This window comes from Falco cherrug, chromosome 12, assembly GCF_023634085.1.
Source record: "Falco cherrug isolate bFalChe1 chromosome 12, bFalChe1.pri, whole genome shotgun sequence".
Classification (NCBI taxonomy): Eukaryota; Metazoa; Chordata; class Aves; order Falconiformes; family Falconidae; genus Falco; species Falco cherrug.
Window position 1 is genome coordinate 8,661,689 of NC_073708.1, and position 15,328 is coordinate 8,677,016.

Below are 15,328 nucleotides of genomic sequence, written 5' to 3' on the forward strand. Positions count from 1 at the left end.
ACTTATGTGTGGCATGCACTGTCAATCTCTTTACTTAGAATATATTGAAAAATCCTTTCTGGCAAAGAAGCTGTTTAAATGTACTTTGATAATTTGAAAATGGTCTGGTACTTGAATGTTTCCAATGCAGTTAGTGGTTATTAATCTCTGTTATTTTTACTTGTGATCTGGTGGTGGTATTAACTTTCTTTCCGCTGGTCTGATTTAGGTAGAACAAATGAGTAAATGAGCTAGATGCTTGTAATACCAGTGAAGGCTGTAGTATATTTTAGGTGGTCACTGTCCCCCCACTGGTGAAATTTTATTCCAGTAACTGCAGGGTTCTCCTATAATTTCTCACGTAATACAGTTTGTAGTCTTTTCAGGCTCTGGAAGCTTTTTATTGATGTATTGGTGAGAAACAAGATTGGTTTTGCATTGCTGCTTTGTTGTGTCTCAACCTAAACTGGGAATTGCTCTGAAAAGAATTGTAGGCTCATTCCACTATCCTGTCAGACACTGCTATTTGAGTTTGCTAGCAGACATACAGAAAATTCTTCCTTTAAGCATGAGTCTGCATCTACTTCAGTCATCAGTGGGAAGCAATCTGGGACAAATGCAACCTTTCAAAACTGTGACTGTAAGGACAGAAGCAAGATATACTGGATCAGCTTTGAGGTTGGTGTGCTGATACCAAGATCATTCTGGTCCATTCCAGTAGAGGTGAATGCTGAACCCAACCTACGTTTGGTGTGGTGGCACACACAGGGTTCTAATTCTCACAGTTTTATGTTGCCTGATACATGCAACTATGGTGTACAACTTCAAACTTGTAAGTCCATTCTGTTTATTGTTTGGTTATATGCAAATTCCATTGGTATATTAGCCTAAAGAACTACTGTCATGTTGCAAACAAGTTTGAAAATATAACCAAAGTAACTTTTCTAAACTCAAAAGCCAAATTAAAATCTCTTCTGTCTACATCTTTTAAGCCAGTCATACACTTTTTTGGCTACACAGAAGGTTGAAGACTTACAGCTGAGTCTGGACATTGCGTATTTCTCTTCTTGAAGGTACTTGAATGCTGGAGTAAGTAGAGGATTTCTGTATGAGTCTTGTGCAGCAATAGGTGCTGCTGCTAGAGATGACAGATGTTGTATTTTCAGTTCAGAATTATGATGTAGATACTCTAAGCAGAATGTTTTTTTAAGGAGCTTGTTTATTTAATTTGGTATAAGTTGTGTAGTTACTCTTGAATTTACTTACATGGACTTCAGGCATTTGGGGGGAGGGGTGCATGTGGCTTTGTGTGAGCAGTGAAACATGGAGGTGTAGTATTAAGTCTAATGATGTTCTGAACTAGAAAGTTGTAGGCCATAGCAGAGGCGCTTTTTTTTTGTAATACTTTACCCTTTTTTCATTTTCTATCTTCTACTAATTCAAAGACTATCTATCTTCTACTAATTCAAAGAATTACATTCTAGTGCTGTTTTCTTCTGAAAATCTGGAAATAGCATTTAATCTGACAAGCAAGAAGAGGAGATTTGGAGCCCTAAGTTTCATCGTCTGTGTTTAGGTTGAAGATACAACATTGAAGCGAGTTTCTTAATTTGACCTTGTTTGATACTTGACTTTCATACTTGTACTTTCTAAAATTGATTTTTATTTTAATGGTAAGCTCATCTTTCAAATACAAAGCTATTGTCCTTCCTCTACAGAGGATGTAAATTTATTAGAAAATGGACTAGAAAGAGTGAAAACCTTAATGTAAAAACACAAGAGCTGTAGTCTGAAGAATTGTTTTTCTCTGCTGGGAAGAAGGTTAGGGCGGCTTGGTGGTTAGTTGGTCCAGACCTCATTCACTGCCTGTTGCTTTCTTAGGTCTCATTTTCTGTAGTGATATGCTGCCTCCTTACAGATGATGTTTGTTGTCTGGGAAGCCCCAATGAGTCTGTATCTTAGTAGCTACAAATTAAAAGTTAAAATATGTTGTTGACTCTTGGTTAGCTTCTGAATAGTAAGAGTGAAACTACCCGTCAAAAGTTACTAGCCACTCTGCTAATTTGAGTCACAAATTTGAGGTGGGAACTTCAGCTCAAATCATACCCTGCAGCAAGAACTGAATTCCCATTGACACTAGCAGGAGATAGATACCTGCGTAAAATGGAAGCATTGTGGCTTTAGACTGAAAATGTAAACTGAAGTTTACTATCAGTTAAGCTCTTCAGTGAGAAGAGGTGGTGCCAGTGCTTTGTCCTTCCAGCTATCTTCCTTGGGAAAGAGATTTATTTTTTTTTTTTCCATTTGAACTACTTCTGTACTGTCTTCATTGTGCTTGATGTGATAAGGATTTAGAAGACCTGTGTTGGATGCTATCACAGCCAAAAGAACTCTGTTGCAGGGCTTTGGAGAGCACCTTAAGTTTCAAGAGAACTTGCTTCACTTCAGTATGTGGCCATCTCTTTACAAGGATGACAACCTTTAAAACCTGCTGCCTTTGTACATCTCAGACATCGCTTTTTGTTCTTCGATAATTTGTAATGTGTCTTCTGTAGCCAGTCCTATTTATTTTGAATGTTTCATTGATAGCACTTTGTACATTGCAGATTTGAATCTCCTCTAGTGATAAGATTGGGTTTGTCTCAAATGTGGAAGAATCTACAGCCAGAAGAGTGCTTAGAAGTGTAATTATAAAGCTAAAGTAGATAGAGGTGTTACATCTTCTGCATGTACAATAGTTGAGAACTGAATAAAATTTTTAGGGACGTGCTTCCTAATTACAGCATTTTGTTCTTAAGAATAGCTGCATTTATGTTTGAGTGCCTCTTTACATTATCTCCTTCCTTCCTTGTAAAAAGCAAAAGTAAGTATGAGAGCTGTATTGATGAACAGCTGCTCTTATCCAGTAGAAAGTGGGAGACTAAAATTGGACTACTGGTGTAAAACAGGGAAGAAAGTGACATACATAAACGTTGAAAGCATTGAGTCCCTGGGTAACAGTATTGGTGTAGGTAATATTTAGATAGTATTTGACAGAAATATTGTACAGCTTTATTTGATACTGCAAATACAAATGTGGAAAGAATTATGCTGAAACTAAATGAAATTAAAGCTGTCCTTTCTCATCCCAGAGTTCTTAACTAGCTGTACTGGCCCGTGAGGGGAGGGGATAGGACCATAGCCTCCCTGTTACCTGAGTTCACTTCAGAAGAAGATTTCATACAGTACAGGTATCAGACCATTATCTTAGCTAAAAAAAAAGCAGCAGTGTGCACAAAAATATTTAGTGCATTTTTGACAGTTTTGTGGCCAATATGAGTTTATCCTGTCTGTGGCTTCTTGATCTGTTGTTATGGGCACATTTAAAAAGACATGCTGAATCATGATTGATCCTATGGATTAAGGGTTTTTTTGCAGGGCTGTTCCACAGGAACATGATTTCTGTGTATGTTAAATGAAATATTAATGCACATACAGTTAAATATATATATTCAAATCTGTGGATAGAGGCAACTTTGAGGTTTGCATGGTTGCTGTCCTTGTATCTGTGGGTTTTTTACTCCAGCCAGCTGCTCCTAACTGATTTTTCCTTTTGTTTTCAAGAATGCACTGGAAAAAAATAAATAGAACTGACTATTTTAGTCTGTGCTAATGTTTTTCTGCTGCAGGATGTGTCCTAAAAGTTTATTTTAAAAATGTTAGTTGCTGCTGTTAGTGCCATGTTAGATTTGAGACACTTCTAACAAGTTCCCTGAGATGTGGTATGTTGCTGGTTGTCCAGTTGCAGGACCATACTCTAGGTGACTAGTATTTCTCACAGAAGACAATTCAACAAGGTGCTTTCCAGTCTAAGGCAGCAAAAGATCTGTTTGCTTTGTAGTTCCCTAGTTAAAAGTAACATATGCTTTGTGGTAGTTAGTTTCTGTGTAGACTGTGGGTGGCTAATTTTGGTGGTTTTTCATTGCTTAGCTTAGTAGCTCTAAATAGAGCTAACTGTTGTTAGGTGTCTCTTAGAACTGATGCAGACATATTTGTGGATGTTCATTTCTGGCATCCACAGACTGCATTTTTATAAGATGCGTCTGTAGGATAATGTCCTAAAATGGCTTTCTTCTGTCATGATCTGTTTTCCACCTGACATACTTAGTTTTGGTAGTATTTTGGAGAGACTTTCTTAGGCTTTAAAGGGGAGTAAGTTGAAGAATGATAGAACTAGAAAAGCCTGCTTCGTAACAGCTTTATCTCATGACAAAATGCTTTGGTTCTAAGGAGCAAAACTCATTTTGATTTTCTGTTTGGTGGCCATTAACAATACTTCTGTATAGATTGTCTAGTGCCTCAGGGATCAACCTGTGCTACAGTTTTTCCTATGAGGTGATGGATACAGAAGAGACCGCTTAAAAAGGTTTTCTTTTGCTACTTGGCCACCTACCTTCACAGAATTTGTAGAATCAATGCACTCTTTGTATTGTTTACTCTTTCAAGCTCTACTGAAAACTGGTGAGCCCAAAAATCTAGAGATGGGGAAGAAAAACTGAGATCAAAATGTGCATTAGCCTGGCTTTCTGAGGAAATAAAACTCAGTATAGATCTTGTTCAAGAATGAGATATAGTGAGGTCTGTCTAGAAATCTTTGAAGGTCTGGAGAGCTTTTGTGCTTGTAGGTCATAGAGCCTGAAAATCTTTACTCCCAATTTGCAGCCTGCTTTGCAACAGCCTGCTTAACAATGAATTCTGCTGCAAATTGCTCAGGGTAGGGGGAGGAATCCTGACCTTAGAGGCTTTTTTAGATACTTTGATTTCACAGAGACTTTTGCTACTTAAGTGTTACTGGAGGTTTTTGAAGCTTGTTTTTATGTCATATTAGGCTGACTAGTGCTGAAGTGGTTAAGAATTCTTAGTAGTGGGATAAATGGCCAAAACGTTTGGGGTGTGGTTTTGGTTTTTTTAATAAAAACTGGGCCTGAAAACCTCAGTCTCAGAATGATGCTTTGGACACTAGAAAGTTGTAAATACAAGGTCATCAGTAAGAGACTGTTAGTGTGTATTGTTTATAAAGGTCGATGTCAGAAGTGAAGTCAGTATGTTTAATTGTAATTCCATTTTGTTATTTCCGTGCAACCTTCTCTGCGCAAAACCATATATTCAATAATTACACAATATTTTTGAGTGTTCGTTTCAAATAACAGGGCTCCTTCATAATGGGTTACAAATAAAGCATGAGGAAGGCTTTTTGGGGTTCGAAGTACATTGAATCCAGTATCCTGTTTCTCTGTTTTAAATAGGCTTTATATTTCCTTAAATGATCTAAATTATTCTGTTTTCTGAAGATCACACAGTTTTTCAGACCTTAGTATCGAGCTACACGTTATGCTTAAGTTTTACAGTGAGGAGGCAACTTCTTCAGTGAAATTCTAGAATCTAAATATGCCAGTCTTACAGTTGAAATTAAATCTTCCCTTCCTAGCTGAAAATTTTAATACCATGTTTTTTATCTGGGGTTTTGAGCGCAGTGTCTTTTGAAATCAGTAACACTGAATTTGGGAACATCTGCCTCTGATGTCAATTGAGTGTGTGGCCAAAAAGTTTCAATTTTTTTTCTGTTATATTGTTTAGTTCCAGAACTTAACAGAGAGCCACATTCTTCAGGGTGCCAGAAACAAAGCTATTCTAAGAAAAGTGGAGTTATGGTTGGATACAAATGACACATTTCTATATGATGTTTTTTGCCCCTTAACTACTTTCTTTAGTGTGCTTAAAATAGTGTGTGAAGTCTTTCTGAATTAGTCTTGTTTTCTGTTTTGAGAGAGGTGCTAATGTGTCCCAGTTATGAATAAACTTTCATGTAGTGTTTTTCATGGTTTCCCACTTCACAGATGGGCATTTGAGGCACTGAGAGTTGCAAGTTCTAGGAAATCTTCAGCAAGTTTGAGTCTTGAATGGTGTGCTTTGCCTTCGGTCATTCTAGCTCATCCTTCTCCAAATTTAACCAAAATAAAGCCCTTGGAGCAGACATGGCAGGGACTAGATATCCTAGCTGTGTTGAATAGGGAATGTGGGAATTGTTCTAGCATTTACTTAATGCTTTTAAGACTTCAGAATCCTGGGAAGCTAATGTATAGGTTACCTCTCCTAACTGTGTGCTTGTAGGTTAAATAGGTGTGGGATGTAGTGGGATTTAAGATAACAGGGCTGCATGAAAGATAACTAATACTGCTGAAGAAGTCTCTTGACATGTTACACTTGTTTTGTATAGAGGTTTAAAAATGCAGTGCATAAAATAGGGATCCAGAGTGTTTGTTGTGCAGTCATCTGATTGCATCAGCTACGATGGGAAATCTGAAAAATACAGAGAATGGTAATCTTTCTCCCAAAGGTGAGGAGTGGTGTATGCTGTGCCTCAAGCATATACAGAAACATATCAATTAGAAGACCATTAGACCATTAGAGAGTACAGTTATTTTCCACAGCAATAGAAATAGTTGATATACCCTGCCAAAAACTGTGGATAAAGCAGCTGACTTTCTACCTGAACCTTTACACAGCTCTCCTCCCATTCCCATGCCTATCTGGACTTCTTCACCAAGCCACAATACCATAGCTTACACAGAATACTGTTCTGTTCTCAGTTGTATGTAAAACTGTTTTTTCATATGGGTAATAAAACTACAAAATACTGAAACAGACATGGTGGGAGAGAAGGAAGGAAACCACACAAGAATTGCTGTGTTAATTTGTTAGATGTTTTAAACTTTTTACCATTCCAGTCCTCTAAAGTGGCCTCGAAATATGTAATACTTTCTTCCTTATTTAATCACATGCAAAATTTTTCCAAAGTGGAGGTAAGATACTTTTTTCCTAGTCTGCAGTTGGTCCTAATGGAACACTGCAAAGTTTACAGACACAAATGAGTATAATTCTAAACAAGTTATTTTGGGGAATTCTGAAATTATCAGGAGAGCTAGTAACTTAGTGGAAAAGGTCTGTGTGGTATGTATGGGTTTTCTGTTTGCTGGGGTTTTATTATTATTTTAAAAATAAGATTCTGTGATCTGGAATATACTGTGTTCTGTTTGCTCTTCTACCAACTGTAAGTATCTAAGAGGGTATCAGTAAATAGTCCTTAACAGTGACCAGGATATCTAGAACTTGTGACATCTACCTACTGTGGTAATTTCTGTACATGTGCTTCTGAGTTCATTGCAGAATCTAAATAAGCCAACCAGTTGCAGTCTGAAAAGAGTCTCATACAGAAATTACAGTAATAATTTAACCTTAAAATCTTCAGGTCACAGTGAAGGTCAGTTAATTTATTTGATAGCATTACAGAGCAGCTGAAAGGTACACTTTGCTCCAGAATTTTGAGAGTGTTGTGCCTTCTGTAATTACGCGTAACAACTGTAGTCATTCAAAATGAGCCGCTGACTTGCTTAAATTTCTTAATCGTGCAGTAAACCCTGCCAGCTGCCATTACTGCTTGTACTGTTGCCTGTCCTGTTCACTATCGTAGTAGTTACTTAACTTCAGTAAGTAGTTCTGGCATCTTATGTTGCTGCTGTTCTGAGGTACACAGCTGTCTCATGTTCTTACTCATATGACAGTCTAAACCTAGGAGACAGTAGCACCTGGCTTTTAAGGATTTGACTAACAGAGTTCTGACTACCTTACTAAATAATGTAAGATCTAAATGCTAGGGCAAATTTGGAATTGTTTGGTGAGTCTAGTACTTGCCAACCATTGTATGCACAAATTAAACATCTCCTGTGTTAAAATACCTTGTAGGTGGGCGGTACAGGGGAAATGTTTCCAATGCTCGGTATAGGAAAGTGAGATGTACAACTAAAGTTTGAGTGAAAAGGCAAAGGTCTTGGAGCTGGATACATTTCATATGGCTTGAAATGATGCAATTATCTCTTCATAACTGTTACTAGATGGCACTGGGTGCTTGTTTAATATGTGACCTGGCAAGTAGTTTGTGAAGGGCCACATGGGCTCTTCAGACAGAGGATTTGTCAACCCTGGCTTGAGTACCTGGTCAAAAGTTCAATTTTGCAGGTATATCTAATTTGGTAACCACTATCAGGTCTGACCTTAGTTGAATATGAATATATTGACTTGCCTAATTTAAAAGAGCACTGTTTGTAGTGCCTGATTTATTTTCTGCAGATGAGGTAACTGAGGAATATACAGTTTTAATCAATTTAAAATACTGTTTCTTTTTTTTTTGGTAGTGTAACTTTGAAAAATCTTTGTCAAATCAAAATTAATTTTAATAGTATAAAAAGGGTGGAGCTCAGCCACAATGGGGCAGACTGATCTTTGTAAATTTGACACAAAAAAGCATTATTGGGGAACATGATCACTGCCTCCTGTTCTTTAAGCTATCAAATGTTCTAGAAAGAACAGTTGTTGCAATTAACATTTGTCCAAGTATGAATTCTGTCTTACTGTGTAGAGAAGAGAGTTATGATTAAGGTTTTCCATGTTTGGTCTCTACCAGAGGTGCAGGCTTTAGGAAGTATGACAAAACCTCAACATTATCTTAAACCATTCTCAAACTTCTTTCTGCTCAGCCTGCATCTGTTAGGACTTCACTGCTTTTGTGAAGGGGGGGGGGGGGCAGGCAAGAAATGACCCGAGTTGTCTTTTTTTGTTTTATTCGCCAACTTAAAGGTTATTCACCATTATAAAGCTACTTATTTACAAAACCTGGGGCTGGGATGAGTCTTAGGCTGAAAATAACAACCCAGGCATGGTTTTAATCACTTGAAAGATCGTGTGAGCAGAGCTAAGTATCAAGTAATTATAGTATATTACTTGATACGGTTACATGCACACTTGAAAGCTCCTTTGCCACCCATGTGCTCCTGGTAATTATCTGCCTGATACCTTCTCTGATGCTGCAGGATGATTGTGGTGGACTCTATCGTAAATACAAGTCTGGGAGCAAAGAGTAACAGGTTCTTTCATAGGCATTTTATTGAAGACTTTATGATAAATTGAGTTTCCACACTGAAGAAGAGGCTAATGCAGGGCCTAGTGTGTGATTTAAACTCCAGCTTGATAAACTAGTCTGCCTGGATTCAGGTCTTCAGCCTAACTGAAAGCACTTGCGTGTCCATGAATAATACTAATGGGCAAAGCTTGACATGTTGTTGAATTGCAAATAAGTATTGAAGCAGCTGCAAACAGTGAATGGTTGCTTGAAATCTGCATGACTGATAGCTCCAAAGATAAGCTTGTCTAAATTCGTGTATTGGGTTGGTTTTTTTTTCTTCCTTGTGCCTGTAATGATGTTTGAGTAGTGAGCTGTGGCTTCCAGTGAAACCCTGCAGCCTCAATATGTACTTTTTTTGGATAGATAAGGAGTGACCTAATAGTCATATCTGAGGTCTGTGTTGTGGTTACGTGACCTGCTTGGTGGGCTGCATTCACCCTGCTTCCATCCTGTATTTCATGTTTTCTGGATGACAAGAGGAATGGCTGTTGGTATAAACACAGGCTGCTGAAATAGCCAAATGCTGACCAGTCTGGCAAAAAAATCTGGGTGTTGCTTTCTCCTTGTGAGAGGGGAGTATGTATTTCTTAGCCAAGTATGTGGCCCTGTGTGAAGCTTAGGACTGCCCCCGTTGCAGCATTCTGCGTGGATTGTAAGAGAATAGCATCTGGCCCAAATCATGCTGAAGCTGGACCATCCCAAAGTTATTGGTCATGTTCATTCATCTTTTCAGTCACGGCTTGTAAATTGACATAGAAGGCAGGGGAGGGTGGGAATGTTATTGTTCCTATATGAATGAAACTTCCCTGATCTTTTGACATGGTTTAATGTCTCTCATGACCAAAGCACCAAAGTGCTTTATTCTTTAGGTTGTTTGTCCATGCAGAGACTTTTAATGTGTGAGTGCCATGCACATGAATCAAATTCATTTTGAAGATCTGAGGCCCTGAGTTTTGACCAGTGAGTTTGTTGATTATGAAAGGGTTTGACCAGGATGTCTTGCTTCTTGCTGTCTGCTTTTAGAATGAAATGCAAGAGTATTTGAGCATACATAACTATTCTGGAATTCATTTGGAAATATATAAAAAAGTTACTGTAAAAGGAGGGTAGCAGGGGTTTTGAGTCTTGTTACAAGAAGTCAACTATATAATAATGTTCTGTTTAAGTGAATGCTCACTTGTGTTCCTGCCTGATGATAAGTAGCAACTCTGGCAAGTTACTTCTAAGAACTTCAGGTGAAGTATCAGTGATAATTGCTGGGTTCTTTTTCTCAAAGCCTGCTATTCTGGGAGAAGGAGGGAGGAGAGAGATGACCTGATCTAACAGCCCTGTAATTTACTGCTGCAAGAAGAATAGTGTAACTCTTGGTTTAAGGAATTCTCACCCTCCCTGTCTGAATGTACTGTGTTCCTGGTTTTGATAAATTAAACACACAGAGTCAGAAGTTTTCTTTCTCTGTTGAGTTCATGATGATTTCAACTGAGGGGAAAAAAACCCAAGTTCTAGAAGTACTGTACCGCAGTTAATGGTATCTCAGCACTTGGCTTTGGAGTGGGTGAAGGCGTTGAGCTTCCCCAGTGGGAAGCGAGCTGCTGATGGAGACTTTGCCTGTTTGTTGGTTTGGGGTTTTAGTGAAATCATGGGTAGTATTTAACGCTTTTACAGGGTCTGATATTAATTTAATCATGACCTTCCTTGCTTTGTGATGTTCAAATTCTAGAGATGGAAATACTTTGAAATTACAAGTGTTACATAAGGCTAGGAGTTTCTGGAGCTAATGTGTTTGATGGCATCTCTAGTATGCTTAAATGAAACAGTGCTAATGGTGTTAAATATGTGGTGCACTTTTGTCCCATGAACTCCGTCTTAAGTATTGGTTTATATTCATATTTCTTTACTGCTCTGCTTTTGTTTTCAGGCGAATTTTGAGAGGTGAGCGGGAGGTACCAGACTCGATGAGTTTCCATCGAAATGTCGGAAAAGTCAGGCCAGAGTACAAAAGCAAAGGATGGAAAAACAAAGTATGCAACACTCAGTCTGTTTAATACTTACAAGGGAAAGTCACTGGAAACTCAGAAAACCACAGGTGAGTAAACTGACTTCAGTTTTGCCTTCTGTTTCATCATTACTGCAGTAGTCATTAAGAGTGCAAAGTAAATGAGCACTGAACCACAGCAAGAATTATTTTTAAACTGCTTGATAAAACAGTTAAGAGGGAGAATTCTGGAAAGCCATGTTGATTACAGTTTCTGGTTAGCTGTAAACAAGGGTATCCATTTAGGGAGATGGCATTTGCAGTCTAGTAGGAAATAGATTAGAGGTAAATAAAAACTGTTTTATAGCTACAGTCTTCATTTGTTATCAGCACATGACATACCATTCCCCAGCTGCACTTTTTACTGTATTAACATGTTTGGCACTGGAGGTGTTTGATTAATGAGAAGGTAGTGCTCACTTTCAGATAGGGTGCTTTTCTGGTTTGCAGACAAACACTGGGTGAAACTTAGAGTGACCTTTCAAATAAGGCCACTGTGGGCCTGCTTTTTCCTGATTGATTGGATTGAGAACCAGGGAGGAATGACACTCAGAAGGCTTTGAATTTCATTTGACATACTTGCCTAGATTTGTAGGTCAAAGAGGGGGAGTGTGCTCAGACTTTTAACAAAGTTTGCCACGATATTATTTTTAAAGATTGAACTGAGGTGTTTGTAATGATTCAACATGCTGAGGGTAGTGTCTTGTACTTGTTCACCTGGCAGGTTGAATGTCCTGTGTAGTGCATAACTTCATAGTGTATTTCCATACTTGTGGTTCTGGTGTAAATGGGATTTGTAGGAATATTTTTGTAAGAGCAGCATCTGCCAGCTGAAACAGTCAGCAAAAAAGAAATGGATTGGACCCGTGTGGGGTATTCCTGGACTCATCGAGGTCTATCTAACTCCACAAGGAACAAGAGAATGATGCTTGACAGCATGTTAAAGGATATTAAGACATCATCGTATTTGAAATGTTTCGTCTAGCTTTTGTGTGTAAAGGTGGGACCATATATGCTTTTTAATCTCTGGAATAGGCTAGCCATAGTTGACCCACTATTCAAGAAGTACTCAAGTTCTCCCAGACGAAGTATTCCTACTTCCTGGGTTTTTTTATTTATGAAGAATTCTTAATTTCTAATTCATAATACTCATACATTTTTAAGATAACTTAAAATAAACACTAATAAACAGCATTGATAACTTGTACTTTTTCTTTCGATATGCAGTTGCTGCACGCCATGGATTACAGAGTCTTGGAAAAGTTGCTATTTCAAGGAGGATGCCTCCCCCAGCTAACCTCCCCAGTCTCAAAGCAGAGAACAAAGGCAATGACCCAAATGTGAACATTGTGCCTAAAGATGGCACAGGATGGGCTTCAAAACAAGAACAGCACGAAGAAGAAAAGTAAGTGACCAATGAGATCTGGGTGGTTTTGCTGTGCTGTTTTTCTCAAGTTTTTCAGAAACAAGGGTTGAGCAGGTCCTGGGAAGAAATTGGCTAGACTTGACTGCCCTCAAGATAGCTACCAGAGAGGATTTAGCACTGCTATTAATTTTTGTGAGAAAGAATCTTGCTATTAGGGAGATAAATGTTGGGGGGGAGTTATTAAAACAAAAATGCCCCACGCTTCAGTTGAAAGCATTTTGCTAACAAATTCCATGTGAGAACATGAGCGTTTCCTTTAGCCACCTGCCGTGGCTACCTTTGTGTAAGCTTTGATGGCTGCTTAAAGGCGATACTACAGCAACGTTCAGTGTAATCACCTTACAAATTTTCTGAAACTCTAGGAAGAACCCTTATGTACACAGCAGCTAAATTAAATAGTAACTTGCAAGTTTGTGAGAGTATGCAAAAATCTGTATATTAGTGTGATTGTACTGATGCATGGCAGAGAAAGCTCAAAAATTCTTGGCTTGTATACATTTGTTTGAATGTCTGCTTTATTTTCCTAATGGTTTTTCATATTTGTACTTTGTTTGGTTGGTGCGCCATAAATTCTACAGACTTACAAAAAATTTTCTATCTTAAACTTTACAGTATTGTTTCACACTCCCCCAATATGTGATATAAACAAAATGGAATTGATGGTGATGCACTGCTGTATACAGAGTATAACTTTCCGTGCTCAGTAAAGTTTCATCTGCTGTTTTTCACACTTGTACAGGAGGTCAGCTGAAGAAAACAGTAAAATTCAATATCTAATTAGAAAGTATTTTAAAGTACATCTTTTGCCATGTAAGCTTAAAATAGGATATGATTATCACTACAAAAGTAGAAGTGGGTATTAAATGTTTATACCTTAACATATAAATTGTTCTGAAAGATACTTGAAACGAGGCACTGATTGTATGTTACTAGCACTTGTGAAAGCAAAAGAGGATTAAAATATGTTCTTCGCCTTCTTGCTGTCCCTCTTTTTTCTCCTTGTGTACTTTCCTGCATCTAAATGTCAGGTTTTGATATCTCTGAAAAGCTGTTAGAGTTCAGGAGTGTAGTGTTGTGTTTAGCTTTTTGTTTTAAGATTATGAAACTACATATTTACAATTTTCTTTGTGGTGTTTTGTATGGTACTTTAACAACATCTTCCTGCACTTCAAGGTCACTTAGACTTTGTCTAGTTAAATCTATGTTGAGCCAGTAGCTTGCTTGGCTAAAACACACTTTATCTGCATTTTTGCCTGCCTTTCCATAGCCTGCTGCATGTGTTATTCTAGTAGCTGATGTTGCTGTTAAATAAATAGCTGTCCCTTATCTGCAACTGGAAGGTGTTTGCCTAGTAGGGGGCAGGCTTTCGTTCCCAGGAACAGGTGTGTATGCCCAGGCCGTGAGTAAATTCTCCTGAATTCAGACCACCTGCATTTGCTCAAATCTTCAGACCATTTTTGTAACTACTGCTGTATTTCTCCGGTATTGCAGTATGCTTATAAAAAATGCAGTTCACATGTAAAGTGTTTTGGTATTCTTCTTGCAAGTGTTGTGTATAAATGTAACATCTTGGTATTAGTTTGCTTCAGTTTAATTCTTCTTCTCTTGAATCACTGCATTGGAGTTCACATGAGTGAGTTGTTTCCTGTGATTATGAATTTTTTTTCTGCTGCTTGCCCAAGTTGTCACTCTTCCTCTGGGTATTGCTTCATTCCCTTTTTCCTGGATAGTGCAGCCTGATGTGTGTTGGTTTGATTAATTCAGCTGGCATCAAGCTGAGTTCTTACCCTTACCAAAACCCACACCCCTAGGACAGTGTTCATATAACTCAAATTCTGAATTGGCTTGGCCTTGAAACAGTAGAAATGCAAGGAATAAGCTCCTCAGTAGTCCTGTCCCTTGTTTAACTTGTGTGACAAAGTACAGCCATGTAAGTTACAACTTCCCCTTAGCAAGTGTGCATCTATAAGGAACTACAGCTAAGTAGAAAAGATGATTTTTTTTTATTATTTTTTAATTGTGGTAATCTGTGGAAACATATGAAAATTGCGTTCAGTTATCCTTGTAAGAAGCCAGTGTGTTTCTCCCCAGCAATGATTGAGTTTTTTGGGGATAGTTAACTGCTATGTCAGTTCTAAGACTGCTGTGTAGTGCTTTTGGGTTGACCACTGCAGAACCCAAGTGGAATGGAGTTCTCGGTAGCGGTCCTCAGAAGTTTAGGATTACTTTAGGATCTATTTAAAGCATTAATAACTGTTTATTTTAAGTCAGCTGACGTGGTATTGCACTAGTTACCTCTTTACTGGTATCATAAAGTGATCCTGTGGATTTGCCCCATAACTCCTGTTTTATCAGAATTACTGCTAATGAGCTGGAGGTCTTGACTTGTAGACACTAATGCTTTGGCGTCTTAAGTTAACTGAATATGCAGATTTAGAAATAGCTATTGAAAGAAGTTAAGCAACATAACTGAATCTGTAGACTAGAAGGATCTTCAAAAATATGCCTATTTTTTATATTGGACAAAATTGAGTGCTTATGTCTGCCTTTTTATTGCTAAGGTGGTGAAATTGAGACACTGTTCTTAATAGACTTAAAATTCTGGGCTCCAATTCATGGTACCCGTAATTCTTTCAATTATGTCTTTAGCTTTCCTTACCAGTTCCTTCGTAATTTCTGACATATATTTACCTTCTTTCTCTCAGTTCACGGTGGTCTTTAAATGCTTCCCTCTAACTCCTGAGGCAAGAGAACATTATTCCAAGTTATTCCCTTCCATGGTTGTAGATCGATTGTTTTTTGATTGTCCAGTACACTACTTCATTATAAAAGTTATATATAAGTATATATTATAATAAGTTATATATAAATTGTAATTCTGTTCATGCCT

General features: G+C 37.9%; 1 protein-coding gene across 23 annotated transcripts in view; it reads left to right on the forward strand.

Moving 5' to 3' along the window:
- Window positions 1-15,328, forward strand: part of PRRC2C (proline rich coiled-coil 2C) — a 75,605-nt gene that overhangs the window by 7,897 nt on the left and 52,380 nt on the right. For all 23 annotated transcript variants that reach the window (XM_055725052.1, XM_055725047.1, XM_055725051.1 and 20 more), the window contains exons 2-3: window positions 10,896-11,063; window positions 12,240-12,417. In XM_055725052.1, coding sequence (XP_055581027.1) covers window positions 10,949-11,063; window positions 12,240-12,417 — 293 coding nt within the window. In that variant the 5' untranslated portion in view covers window positions 10,896-10,948. The remainder of the gene's footprint in view (window positions 1-10,895; window positions 11,064-12,239; window positions 12,418-15,328) is intronic.